Here is a 14239-nt window from a genome sequence, read left to right as displayed (position 1 = left end):
CGTATACAAACGTTTTTGATTGTTTTGAGATTTGGCAAGTTACGTCATGTCAAGAATACTGAGCTGTGATTGGTCAGTTCGTTGACACGAATTTTGAAATCCGGGACCTAACGGAAGACACCATTTTCTCGAGTTCCAAGACAAGAATAAGGTTGTGGTCGGTGGAGAACAGGGAGTAACTTCTTCCTTTGCCGGCCCGGAGGCATCGGTATCTCAACAAATTTATATGAACTAGGTAGGTAACACTCATATTTTTGTGTTAGAGAGTTGTATAAGTCAAGAAACTATTGTTTTAACCCGCAATTTGTTAGGTTTTTGCAACCTACATGTGGCACAAACCGGTGTTTTGAAAGTCTAAGTACTATGTCTGATTTTGCAAAAATTTTGTCTTTCCAGATTTCGTATTGGAGTGTAGAAGAGGACAAATTTAACCTTCGTCATGCCGAGGGAACCTAGCAAAAGCACTGTGCTGACACACACACGTAAGTAATCACTAGATTTGACTGTTGTTAGTGTTCTTGTTGCAAATAAAAAATTATTTATGGTACCGTATATACACTGCATTGCACAGATGATGTGTTACAACAAAGGACAGTTATCTAACAGATACAGATATGTAAGAAAATTGTTTATAGTCTGATTTGGACTGTTTTGTTCTTCTAATTCCAGTTGGGCTTCGCCTGCACATGTTCATGACATCACAACTGTCAGAGTTCAACAGGACGTTTGAAGATGAGCACATGACATGGCTGAACGAAATCCTAGAGGTGGCCAAGAAATCTTTTGCCAGGTAAGTAAAATGCACTGTTTCAAGTAACTGTCAATGCTTAAAGACACATAAATGTTGTACTTCAGTATTTTTCTACGCCTCTACCAAGCTTTAGATCTAGAACTAGAGGCGACTGGACAGCGGCTAACTATGCAATGGTGGACAAACTCCCCTGGCATCGAACCTGTCTGTTTGGCCAATTTCCAGTCCCTTCTGAAGCCTGGTATACGTAGAGGCTAGTATTTTTCACACTCACATTCACAAGTCCTTTCTTCTCTGTCCAACATGTCTGAACATGCTAGATACCTTTTACTAATTGAATGCATTTAGTTCAAATGCTAATTTGTTAACAATAATAAGGTACAGGAGAGGTTGTTTGTTGTCTGTAGAGTATGAGGTGTGAACTTGCCCATAGACTGATGGTAGATGGAGGCTTTTCAATATCATAATGAATTATTATTACCATCACCACAATATGCTATACTTTTCTCAACCAGGAAAGAACCAGAGTTGCTACCCAAGACACCGTCAGCCAAGAACCGCAGGAGACGGATACGCAAACTTCCAGAAGTTGAGGAGGAGGAGGAGAATGTGGAGCCTGCAGCTAAAAGGAGGTGAGAACAAAAACTGATTAAAACTACCATAACAGACTTCTTTGTTATAAACCTTAGAACCAGGAAAGTCAATTGTACATGAATGCAAGTTAGATGCTTGCTAAGAAATAAGTATTTGTTTCTCTTTTTCTAGGAGCTCTGCCTCCAGAAGGAGTAGGGCCATGCGGCGATCCAACGCTCACGAGCTCAAGGCCATCTCCGAGACAGAACTGCTGAAGGCAACTCTCAAAATCCCTCCACAAAATGTGGAAGACTGCAAGACTCCGCCCCCTACGGCTCCCAGCCAATCGGTGAGCTTCGCCCAGCCGCCTCCCACCAGGACCTCCCGGTCTACTCGCACGCGGGGAGGAAATACCACGGAGTCGGATTCAGAGGCCGAGGTGACGGTGATTCGACCAACCAGAGCAACCCGTGCCTCTAGGCAGAGAAACGTGGTGCAGAACAGCACCGATACAGAGGGAGAAGAAACTACAGCACAAATCCCAAGGTCCAGAGTCAGCAAAAACAAGAAGTCTGACTCTGAATCAGACACTTCAAAGGCATCCGGCAAAAGTGACACGGAGGGAGAAGAGCCCATTGCAACAAACCGGTCGACACGTACCAAAACCAGACTGCAGAAGGAATCAGACTCTGATGCAGTGCTGGTGTCCGACAAAAGCGAAACTGACGGCGAAGAAACTACAAAACCAACGAGGTCCACACGTACCAAAACTAGACAGCAAAAGGAGTCAGAACCAGAGTCTGATGCAGCGATGGCATCTGACAAAAGTGAAAAGGATGGCGAAGAAACTACAGCGACAACGAGGTCCACGCGTACCAAAACTAGATTGCAAAAGGAATCAAAATCAGAGTCCGACGCAGAAATAGTATCTGGCAAAAGCGGAACCGACACCGAAGGCGAAGAAACTGCCACCACGACCAGGTCCACACGTACCAAAACCAGGCTGCAGAAAGAATCGGACACCCAGAAGTCGCCCACAAAGACGAGACAAGCCAACAAGATCAAGATCGCAGACAAGGTAGCCGAGACAGCAACAGAAAGCGAGACTTCAGAGGGAGACAAGAATCCTACAACAAGTGAAAGTGAGGAGCAAGAGGTAGAAGAGATGGAAATAGAAACGCAGCGCTTCTTCCCCGATGTTCTGAAGCCTGCAACCCCCGGTACCGGCTTCGTCAAGGATCTCATCAAGAAACACGAAGAAATGATCGTAAGTTCTTCCGATGATGACACACCCCAGAAACATCTGAAGAAGCCAAGAGGAGGAAAAGTGCAGCAGAAGTCAAAGACGCAGCTAGTAGCAAGCCCCGCTCCTCAGCCGCAACCAATGAGAAGCACTCGCTCGAAGGCAAGGCAGTTTGTGTCGGCTGCAGCCAGTAAGATCGCGGAATGGATGGGAGGGAAAGAAGCGACAGTAACTGAAAGTGCAACCACGGCGGGCGCTTCTGAAAATGTTGAAGAAGCTGCAACCCAAGAAGAAGAGATGCAAGTGTCTGTCGAGCAAGACAGCTTAGAAGAGGAGACCGCCAAGTCCGACATCTCAAGCACGAGCAACAGATCGACACGGTCTACGCGGTGTAGCCGCCGCAGCTCCAAACGCCAGTCTGTCAGGCTCTCCTGCAAAGTCGCGGCTGCCAAGAGGAAATCTTCCGTCCTCCCTCGCCAGAAAGTGGAGGTGGCGGAGACAGCAGGGCGCATGTCCACGCGAGCTTCGCGTTCCCGCGCCTCACACGTGTCGACAGTGTCGGATGACGGCAAAGATTCCGCAGTGGAGGAGATGGAACGACCACCCAGTCAGAAGAGAACATCACGAAGTGATGATGTAAGTTGTAGACTCAAATTTATAAGCTCAGGTTCACAGATTCAGCTGCAGTTGAGCAAGGTCAAAAGTGAAGCCACTGAATTTCCAAATTTGCAATTTCAGGGTGGCAAAACCAAGGATATTCTAGATGAAGAAATCTGTCTGATACTGACATTTACTACCATTTCTTAGCACATTTTCGACATCATTTCGTACTTTAAGAATGTGAAAAAGCCCCAAAACAACCTACATGCATATGAAAAGTCTCAATAAAGAACTAGAACCAGTACGTATAACCATTTTCCTTCAGTTGTTTCTACTTTCTCCACAGAGCTCAGATGGAGGAGAGACCGCCCCGGCCAAGAAGCGATCCAAACTGTCCCATTCTGAGGAGCCAGAGGTCGTTGACCTGTCCAGGGATAGCCTAGAGAACAGCCAGGGCTCTCAGGCAAGCTCCAAAGGAACAAGGTCAGTATTTCAGTCTTTAAACTAAAGTGTCTAGGCCTAGGGAAAAAATGTTGTGTTTCCTGTTTCAAGACCAACCCTAGATTCAGCCATTTTTTCTCTGTATTCCTCAATTGTTAAATTTCCTTTTTCTCCAGCGCGAGCATAGCGAAATCTGAGGATAACTCCACTGAAGATGATGAAGAAAGTGACATTGTGGACAAGACACCGTCACCCAAGTGTCCGCGGAACAAGGTCAGAAAAACTCCAATCAACTTCAGCTGCTCATGTATTTCTAACTGTCAGTGTCTTTTTGTCCGTGGAAACTCTGTTCTGGTGTCCTAAAAACTGCCACCTTTCTGTTAACAACGGTATTGCATGCATGCAGTAAATTAAATAAAAACTCCTCACTCTACAGGCAATTTTTTCAAGACCTCTTCTGAGATCACAACAACGGGTGAGCTTTTAAAAACAACTTTCTTGTGTGCCCTAACTCAGTAACTGGTTTGCTATCTAGAAAAAGTACAGAAATACTTTTTTTGTAATTAGAAATTCTTACTATCCTGAAACTCTTAAACTTATACTCAGTAATAGGCCAATCCCATAGCCCAGCCCACTTCAGTGAAAATGTAGAAATGCTAAATAAAAACATAAAAACAGTCACTTATTAAAGAATCTTCTACTAACTGTAATCTTACGTGACTGATGAACCTCTTCAACGATAATATATTTGATGGACAATTGCAGCCACTCTCTCATTGGTCAAACTGCTAATTGCCACACTGTCATTGGCTGAATTGCTAATTGGATGGGCTTTCAGGATTGGTCTATTATGAGGAAAATTCTTAGTGTTCTATGTAGTCGTCCTAGTTTTTGGCAATGCCTTAGGGGTGGAGCCATGAAGTCACCATTTTTGTGTTTTCCCCCAGGTTGTTCGTCCCCGTCCGAAGCAATTCTCGTTCCTGACAGGCAGCAGCAGTTCTCTCATGACCCCGGGTAACCTGAACGCCACGGTCACCTCCTTCATCAAGAGGAACACTCCTGTCAAACAGATGTCTTCAGAGGTAACCTCCTCGCCTTCCTGAATTCCCCCATGTCACCACCATATTTTTTGTGGATCTCGGCCAGATTCTGAGACCTTCTGAATCTTCATCTTACCCCATCTCCCCTGTCCAACTGTCATTCTGCCTGTCAATCTTGCCCCCACTCACATGCTGTCAACCTAGATCTTGAGCCACAGATTCTGCTAGCCATTGATTAAGATCACTTTCCTTTTCTGTAGCAAGCTTTACAATAATCCATCCATATACTGTATCCCTTTCTAGCACTGTAAGCAACAAGACATAATTAAAAACTTTATCTGATCATGAAACCATGCACACATTTATATTGTATTTTTTTGTCCACAGGAGAGAGCCAAACAGATGAAACTAAAACTGGCCGCTAAGAAGGCAAAGGAGGCAGAAATCATCAAGAAGAGAGAGGAGGAGAAGAAGCAGAAAATGGAAGAACAAAAACGGTCAGAATCAGATACATTCCATTAACAAACAACAAACAGTTTTTGGTTATAAAGTGCTTGACAATAATCTAATTCTTGTAATCAAATAGTTTAGAATGTGTAAAGAGAAAGTGGCAACTGAAAAACAATCATGTAGTTACATGTAAAAAGTAAAATCTTTGTTCCTCAGAAACTGACATTTACCCTTTGGCGAACAGTCATGATTTTTACTAATTTTACCAATCTCTACTTTCTCAACAGAAAACGAGAAGAGAGAACCAAGCGCGCTGCTAAGCTGCGAGAACAGAGAGAGAAGGCGGACAAGGAGAAGAAACTCCGTCTGGAGAAGGAGTACAGCCACCGCGTGGCCGAGACAGAGAAGATAAAGGAGGAACGTCTTGCAGAGGACGCCGCGAGGAAGAAGCTGAAGTTACAGAAGAGAGCCGAGGCCGAGGCTAGGAGGAAACAAGAGGAGGAGGCCAGGCTACTGAAACTGAAGGAACAGGTTAGTACATAGGAACTAAAGGCTCAGCCCCTGTGGTGTAGCAAATTAAGCTAGGAGGCAACAGGAGGAGTCAAGGGACAAACTGGAGCAACTGGTTTAAGGAAAACTATAGGCTCAGCCCCTGTGGTGTAGCAAAAGAATGTCAATGTTGATGAGACTGGAACAGGTTAGTTTGTAGGTAGTCAACAAAAGTAATGGCTCGGCCCTGTGTTGTTGCAAAAAAAAGGGAAGGGAAACAACAGTAGGCCAGGCTAAAGAAACAAGTGTAAGGAATAGTTTACTACGTAGGAAGTAATGTCAACAAAGCTAGAAGGTCAGCCCCTGTGGTGTAGCCAAAAAAAGAAGGCAAGAGAATGAGACTAAGCCAGTGAAGCTGAAGAAACGAGTTAACACAATTAGGAACTGGTGTCATCAAAACTAATAGTTCAGCCCCTGTAGTGTGACCATTAATGGAATGAAACTGAAGCAGGGTTCTCACCAGGATTTTTTCACAGCATAGGGGTCAGGTACAGAAGGGCAACTTTCTGTAGAGCAAGTCCCACATTGAGTCCCAAAAACATGACCACAGTAGGGGGTCTGGTATTCTTCCTCCCAAAATTTTGTAACTCATTATCTCTTGAGACACTATTTCTTGCTTATTGGGGAACAGATTTTGTTTTCACTTTGTTATTGGTTCATTCTAAAGTTATATTTTCATTTTTTGAATGATTTATGAAGGTTCTTCCCAAAAAAACACCCCTATACTGGTTGAAAGACAGTGTAGGGGGCTAAATCACAGCGTAGGGGGTCCAAATCACAGTATAGGGGGCCCCTACGCTGAAATAGCCTAGTGAGAACCATGCTGAAGGAACAGGTTATTAGTTCACATTGGAACTGGTGTCAAAAACTAAAGATGGTGTCAAAAAAGCTCTTACTGACTTGGGAAATGTTCTACAGGAGGAGGAACAGCGACGCCACCGCGAGCTCATCCTGCGTAAGAAAGAACACGAGGAGGCGGAGAGAGCGGCACGGGCGGAGGAACTGCGCCGACAGGCCGAGGAGCGGCGGCAGGAGCTGGAGAGGGAGAGACAGCGCGAGATCGAACTCAGGAAACAACAGGAGGAGGAGAAGGAGAGAGAGAGGCTACGCCTCGCAGAGGAGAGGTGAGATTTGTTATTTTGATCTCTCATGAGATTGCAGGATTTGAGATGGGGTTTTCTGCGTGTGAAAAACTTGCGCATAAAAATATGCAAATTAGCTGATTCCCAAACTTTTTGCTCTTTTAAGCTTGGAAAAAAGACACGAAAATAAAAATTTAACACCATCTTGCTTGCATTCTACTACACTACATAGTCTTGTTAATGTTATGTCAATTTTTCAGTGATTTCAGGTGATTTTGAAAGGTTAAGTTTCTACGCACAAAAAAGGTTGAAATTTGTGCGTTAAAGAATTTGTTCAAGAAAGCATGAAATCAAACTTCTGGAATGACTTACAGAAGAGAGGTTATATTTCGATCTTTCATGAGATTGCAGGATTTGAAACGTTAACCATCCTACTGCTGAGGTGACCACACGCACAGATGTACTGGTTATGAGATTATGCAGCATGAAGAAGGTTAAGATTTCAACAGGTTAAGTCAAAGATAGATCCTACAAGTACATGTACATCTGCAAAAGAAAAAGACTAATTACTTGTATGTATTTTGGGTTTCTAAGCTGTGGGTTTGTGTACCTGTTTCTCCAGACAGAGTAGGTTGACAGCGTGTGGGTTGGAAAAGATTGACAGGCAAACTAACAGGTCAATGTCTTAGAATTTAGCTCAGGGAGCAAGCAGGAAAATGTTGACATGATGTTGATCATAGAGGAATTCAGGAAGCCAGCAGGGATTGCACACTTCTTAATCTTAAATCTCTGATGTCTTTTTATTGTTTTATTGAGCATTAAAAAGTTATTTTCTTCCTTTCTTGTAGGGAGCGCGAGCGTAAGGAAAGGGAACGTGAGAAGGAGCTGCAGCGTGAAATGGAGAGGAAGGCTCGCGAGGAGGCGGAAAGGAGAGCGCGGGAAGAGGCTGAACGCAAGAAGAAAGAAGAGTACGAGAAGCAGAAAGAAAGGGTTAGCTGCTCTCCAATCTTTATTGTACTAGTAACTAGTTGCTTCTTGTACTTTGACAATGGATATTTTTTGTATTGCATTTTGATATTAATATGAAAGTAGGAACCCTGCCTCTTCTTACTCTTTTTCTTCCTTCCAAATAAAAAAAGGTCAATGACCTGAACCAGAAGTCTGTCACCATGCTAATTGGTGTTGGATTACATTATGTTTCAAGTTGCAGGACAGAGTTTAAGGGGCTGGTAATGATATTATGAATGTGTTTGAGTAAGAATAAACAGCAGTAGTAAGTTTGGTAGGCTGGACCACCTAAAGGAAAACATTATGCATTTGCTTTGCTGTTACATGTCTAGTTTTGGCTTCGATTGTTCAGAAAATCATGTCAAATGTACTTTTGTACAGTGTTTTGACTTCTGCTGTGTGTTAAAAATTAAATGCTAGAATAAAGATTTGGAACATGGCTAGCCTTTTATGTCCATTTCTAGTTACAAATCTAGTAATATGTCTAAATTTTTACCGATTTTGTCACATTTTCAGGATCGGCAGCGGCTTGCGGAGATCATGCAGAAGGAGCGCGAGCGACAGGAACGGGAGCGGCGAGAGATTCAGGAGGCCGAGGCGAAGAAACGTGCGGCCATCATGAACTCCTCCCTGAACACCAGCTCCACGGCTGCTAACACCAGTATGAACAGCAGTCTGCACAAACCCAACCTTAATGGCACCTTCAACAAGGAGGTGGGTAGATGGTGGAATTATACAACCTTGTGTAATACATTATGGTGTAAAGCTGCATACCTAAACCCACATTTAGGTTCAGGTCCGGATTCAAGTCCAGAGGTTTAGGTTCAGTTCCAGACTTGTAAGTCCAGACCTAAACCCATGGCATATACAAAATTGCATGTTGGCAACCTTTCAATGTTGTCTGTGTGAAACTTTGGCCACATAACATGGAGGCCGGTACTTGACGATGCCCGATGGCAATGTTTTCTTCATTTTGCAGCAAAGATTTTACAATCTATTGAAGATTTTAGGTGGTTTCATTTGGAAAGAAAAGGGGTACGTGAAATGGTATTTTATGGTAATAAGTCCGGACTCGGTTCTTGACTTTTAGGTTTTTTTAGACTTGAACCTAAACATTCTTACAAGTTCGGATCCCCAAGTCCAGTGAACCAGTATGCATCACTAAGTAAAACTGAATTTCAGAATCAATTTTTGATCCAGACTGGTTCTAGCTATTTTCTAGTGCTAAGAAATGTCAGTAATGTCATCAGATTTATTTATCAGATTAATTAAGAATATTTTGTTGGTTTTTGCCACCCTGAAATTGCATTGTGACCCTTTGCCTTACTTTGCCACTTGTAAAAAAAAAATTGCCTTGCATCCTTACAAGAGAGGATTCTCTAAAATTGTAACGTAGTTGCTGTATGTTCTGTTGGAGTTATCTGTATCTGTATAGCCGGTATAACCGCCTTTCGGCGTAACACACCAGCTTCGCAGGCACGCGGCGCTGGCAGCTGGCTATATATTACACCGATTGACTTGTTACACCTAACCCTTGAACTTCTAGCTCTAGACATTGTTTAAAGCTATCTATTGACAATGCCCCTACTGTACTTGGTGACAGTGAGTTCCACTCTGCGATAGTTCTAGGAAAGAATGAATTCTTGAACACCTCAATCCTTGGTTGATAACTCTGGTACTTGAATGCATGGCTATTTCTTGTTCTCTTCTGGGCTGGTATTAGGTACTCAGTAGTTGGGACATCCACCAGTTTATTAGTCATTGTTAGAGGGCACTTAGCATCTCTCTGATGGCAAATTGTTTCTATAATGTATTGCAATGAATCTCACGTGGGTCAGAAAAGGAGGGAACATAGATTTATTATCTTTCAAAATTATTTTCCTTGAAATATAGACGTTTCTTTTTTGTTCAAGAGTTCTACACACCCAGGTAGTGATGCATACCGGTTCACTGGACTTGGATCCGGACTTGTAAGAATGTTTAGGTTAGTCAAAAGAAACCTAAAACAAGAACCGAGTCCAGACTTATTACCATAAAAGATCATATCACATACCCCTTTTCTTTCCAAACCAGCTAAAACCTTCCGTAGATGTAAAATCTTTGCTGCAAAACGAAGAAAACTTTGCCATCAGGCATTATCAAGTACCGGCCTCCATGTTATGTGGCCAAAGTTACACCCAGACAACATTGCAGGGTTGTCAACATGCAATTTTGTATATGCCATGGGTTTAGGTCCGGACTTACAAGTCTGGAACTGAACCTAAACCTCTGGACTTGAATCCGGACCTGAACCTAAAATTGGGTTTAGGTATGCATCACTATTCAAGAGTTGTACACACCTAGGTCTGGTGTATTTATTTTCTGTGACCTTGCCTTCCAGGGGAACCCTAACTCGTACGACATGACCCCTCAGCAGAAGCGTACGTACAAGGCCGCGACTGAGGATAACTACCACATCGAGGATCTCAACAGCGATGACTCTACAGACGACGAGGATCAGCCGCGTAAAAAGATCCCGCGATGGGCGCAGGGTAAGTCTCAATTTCAATTTATTTATTTAACCAGTAATTACAACTAAGGCCATTTTGGCCTGCTTTTCAGGTAATCCTGGATACACATAAAAATACACACACAAATACACAGTACATAAACTATTACTAATTACAACATCCTAAACATCAACAGTGTCAAATCCTGCACCTAATGAACTGTCTAGGGCATATCATGTATTTTCTTCGTCCTGAGATATTTTGGAATCAGAATTAAGGGAAAGAAGAAATTAAGACTGGAAGAAACAGTTCAGTTAGATTATGTTATTATAAATAAATTCATTTACTTTCACTGTGATTTTATCGAAAACACCAAATTTTGGGGTGCCTATATACATGTATAATTATGATGTATGTTAGGTTCTTTAAGATGCCTTGAGTGTTCAAAATGTGCATTAAATGGCATTCTCCTTTTATACTACAAACATTCTATTTATTATTTGATTTTTGGAAGGTACAACATAATATTTGAACCAGCTTTCACCAAAAGTTCGACAAATATCTTTGTCCATTTAATGTCTTCATTGTATCAGTACTGTAACAAAAATGATGGCATGGGGCAGCTTTTGCACTTCAACCTTTTGTTCTATTATATATAATTGTCTGCATGGGTTGAGAAAATTTTTCTGTCTTCTTCATACAGGTGCCCCATTGAAAGCTCAGCTGATCAACCAGTGCTACTATCCTCCTGATCTCAGTAAGATCTTCGGTGACATCATCGACACTCCGGACCTCAGCCAGGTCTTCGGCGTGAAGAAATCTCGCTTCAACAAGCGAACAAGCTCCGCTGTCTGGAACTCCCCTCTACTCAAGTCTTAAATCACCATTCTGGATAATCTAGTATAGACTTATTCTTGCAAAAAGTACTTGCATTAAAAGAAACTCCTGTAAGGAGGTTGTTTTTTTAAAGTTCCTCCAAAGCGCAAGATCTTACGAGCAGCACTTAGCAAAGTCGGGTAAAGGCTTTAGATGACATTTTTTCGTTATTCCTTTATCCTAACTGTAAATAAATGGGGTAAAGTAGAGAGATTTTAGATTTTGTGCAAATTTGGAAGTGTGAGCTAGGTCGTAGAAAGGAGCTGTCAAATTCAGTTGAAACATATTTTACATTTTAATTTCTTTTACATTAAGTCATTTTGAGCAGTATGATTCTAGTATGAAAACAAAAGTGAGATTTTTATGTTCATTTTTGACACATTATTTTGTTTTTTATTGGAAAAATAAGGTTTAAACTTGGCAAAGAGTCTACATATTGCAGACCTACATGTATATTTGAAGGCACTATAGAGCACACTAGCATTATGATCAGAAAAAAAAACACTACATTTACTTCAGATGCTGTATAGTTTTCTTTCACTTCTCGTAGATTTTATGCTGCTTTTCAGATTCAAAATACAAGTAGAGAGAAATCCTCTTTGTTGTGCAAATTTATACAAGTCTCAGTTTAATATTACATCATTGATATCATAAATAGATGTACATATAACTAGTCATTTTTTTCTGTCTTATTTTTCAATGGTCGGAAAACATGGGATAGCATAATAATGCTGGGAATTGGGATCTGTTTTGTTTTTCAGATCATTTGAAAGACAACGCATATTGATAAAGAATTTGCTGTTTTTATTATTTCTAGATAGTAATAAACGTGAAAAAGCTACTTTTGTGTCGGATATGACTGTCTTGGCTTACTTTATCTTGAGTAGAGTAGCTTACTACACTTTTATTTTATACATTTATTATCTCCTTAGCCCGGAGTCCAGCCTTGTTAGCTTGGTCCGCTTCCCAGCCAACAATCTTCTAGCCTCTACCAGGCTTGAAGGAGTAGACATTGGTCATTTATTTTGACAAATACTTATATTTGTTAGGCAAAACTGTGATGTTGCTGATGGAAAACGGTTGCTTGTTTCATAGTAGGCTAGCCTCTACCAGGCTTGAGGGCGCGGCTAGAAATAGTAGAAATTGGCCAAATAGAGAGATAACACACCGAGGGAGTTTAGCCATTCAGTTTGCCGGCCCCTCGGTGTGTTATATCTCTATTTGGCCAATTTCTACTATTTCCAGCCGCATCCTCAAGCCTGGTAGAGGCTAATTGTAGGCTGGTTCTAGCTATTTAGACCATGTTGATTTGATTCCATGGATAACATCCTCTGGGAACCCCAAAACTGATGCAAGCGTGCGAATAAAAAAAATTTTGTAAAGAAAAAAAAATTTCATTCTGAAATCTACGTGGTCATGAAGGTTGAACAAATGACACAGAGTATGGTATGGCAAATAATCCACTCTTCAAATTCATTCAAATTTCTTTACATTTTCGTCTTCTTAGTTTAATTTTGGCATTCTACGACATTGGTACCGCTTTCCAATATTTTTCTTGCAACTTACGGTGTATATTTGCAACTGTTTTGTACGATTTACAGATTGGTTGAAAACTTGCACGGATGTCGTCCATATTATAATCAAATCAACATGGCCGTATCGCGGTACCAAAAAGTAAAGACTCTTCGCAAAGCTTTTCAAGTATGAAATACTTCAACAGCCGACTGCTGCCCACCCCTGGGACAGGGAAACCGGCAGCAGTAAAATCTAAACCAGGATAGTGAGTGAGTGAAATGAAAGAACTTTGTCATACATATATAAGAAGCATTAACTGCTAAACACTGACCAGACCACAGACAAAAATACAAAAAGTAAGAGTTTTCTTTATTCTTACTGCAAAGTTACAATTTTACGAAGCCAAGCTTGTCCTTTATCCCTATACCTATGGTTAGTTCACTGTACAAGGCTTCTGGGTCATTTTGTCATCATTGCATAGTGTGGCACTCACTGCTAAAAAAATCTGGCCACAGCTTGCTGTACAAAATCGCTCTGAGACATAGGCGCTACCGCAACTTTTTGATCATCTTTCGACCAAACCTGCTACATGTATTACTGATCTTGGCATGTTAAATGTTGGATACCCCAATAACACACTGAAATTAGTCACTAAAACGTCACAATGGGTATCTTAATTTAAGTTCCATTGACAAAAGATGGTGTTCAACTAGAAATGTAGAAGAAATGGTAACTTATACAACAACTGCTTAACTCAAAATAAAACCCCAGTTCTAAAAGTTACTACAATGGATATGGGTTTGTGCTTGCTAAAGTAAATTTTCTGTGGAAGTACACTGCTCCACTCCTGAGCAGTTGCCAAAAATCTGATCACACAACAAGAGGTATTGCAGCTGGGTTACATACATGTATGCAGGGTTTCCACCAATCAAAAACATACAGGTGTGATTCTAAATCAAATCTAAAACGAATTGTGTCAAGATAAATACTAGTTATGGCAGCAAGCATTTCGCTTTTTGTTGGTCTGTTGCACCATTTACTAACATTGATATATGTTACATGGCTTGTACACATTCTAATCTATCTTACTCATAAACTGTAGGCACATTCGATACATGTAAAGGTTTAGAAGTCTCTGCTTCTGCATGTACTTTGTAACAGGTGTGCTGATTGGAGGCCTTCATTTCACAAGTAGTACTTTGTAACAAGTGTGCTGATTGGAGGCCTTCATTTTACAAGTATGTAGTACTTTGTAACAAGTGTGCTGATTGGAGGCCTTCATTTCACAAGTAGTACTTTGTAACAAGTGTGCTGATTGGAGGCCTTCATTTCACAAGTAGTATTTTGTAACAAGTGTGCTGATTGGGCTCTTGCATTTTACATGTACTTTGTAAGAAGTGTGCTGATTGGTGCATTGCATTTTACATGAATGTGAATATCTCAGAGTACAACAGAAACCTCAAAAATTATCACTGACTTAAATATTACAGAGGTGAAATTTTGTCTGAACAGTGTGGCACGCTTTACTCTTCCATTTTCAAAATACAGATCTATGAAAATAGACCTAAACTGTTGGAATTAACACTTTCCACAATCCCACACCGTGGTCTCTTAGCATATGG

General features: G+C 41.3%; 1 protein-coding gene across 2 annotated transcripts; it reads left to right on the top strand.

Annotated features, from left to right (window-relative positions):
• The first annotated feature begins 114 nt into the window (after nucleotides 1–114).
• LOC109476592 (inner centromere protein A-like) lies at nucleotides 115–11943 on the top strand. Of its 2 annotated transcripts, XM_019777575.1 has the most exons (16): nucleotides 115–235; nucleotides 397–482; nucleotides 670–790; nucleotides 1267–1383; nucleotides 1517–3203; nucleotides 3514–3650; nucleotides 3785–3881; nucleotides 4045–4083; nucleotides 4556–4690; nucleotides 5036–5145; nucleotides 5386–5629; nucleotides 6566–6771; nucleotides 7578–7719; nucleotides 8254–8451; nucleotides 10118–10268; nucleotides 10930–11943. In XM_019777575.1, exons 2-16 carry the CDS (start codon nucleotides 440–442, stop codon nucleotides 11103–11105), a joined length of 3603 nt encoding a protein of 1200 aa, XP_019633134.1. In that variant the 5' UTR covers nucleotides 115–235; nucleotides 397–439; the 3' UTR covers nucleotides 11106–11943. The 2 variants fall into 2 exon arrangements, with proteins under 2 accessions (XP_019633134.1, XP_019633135.1); XM_019777576.1 differs by lacking the exon at nucleotides 4045–4083.
• The last annotated feature ends 2296 nt before the right edge of the window (nucleotides 11944–14239 follow it).

Source organism: Branchiostoma belcheri, unplaced genomic scaffold (genome assembly GCF_001625305.1).
Source record: "Branchiostoma belcheri isolate BF01 breed outbred unplaced genomic scaffold, Haploidv18h27 scaffold38, whole genome shotgun sequence".
NCBI lineage: Eukaryota > Metazoa > Chordata > Leptocardii > Amphioxiformes > Branchiostomatidae > Branchiostoma > Branchiostoma belcheri.
This window is presented reverse-complemented; position numbering and strand designations above follow the sequence as displayed.

What these genes read in the sequence shown, in the direction of transcription:
- LOC109476592 (XM_019777575.1), top strand. Translation starts at nt 440, where the DNA reads ATGCCGAGGGAACCTAGCAAAAGCACTGTGCTGACACACACAC. An exon ending in CACTGTGCTGACACACACAC is followed by an intron (nt 483 to 669) that starts GTAAGTAATCAC and finishes TTCTAATTCCAG; the next exon opens with TTGGGCTTCGCCTGCACATG. An exon ending in GCCAAGAAATCTTTTGCCAG is followed by an intron (nt 791 to 1,266) that starts GTAAGTAAAATG and finishes TTTCTCAACCAG; the next exon opens with GAAAGAACCAGAGTTGCTAC.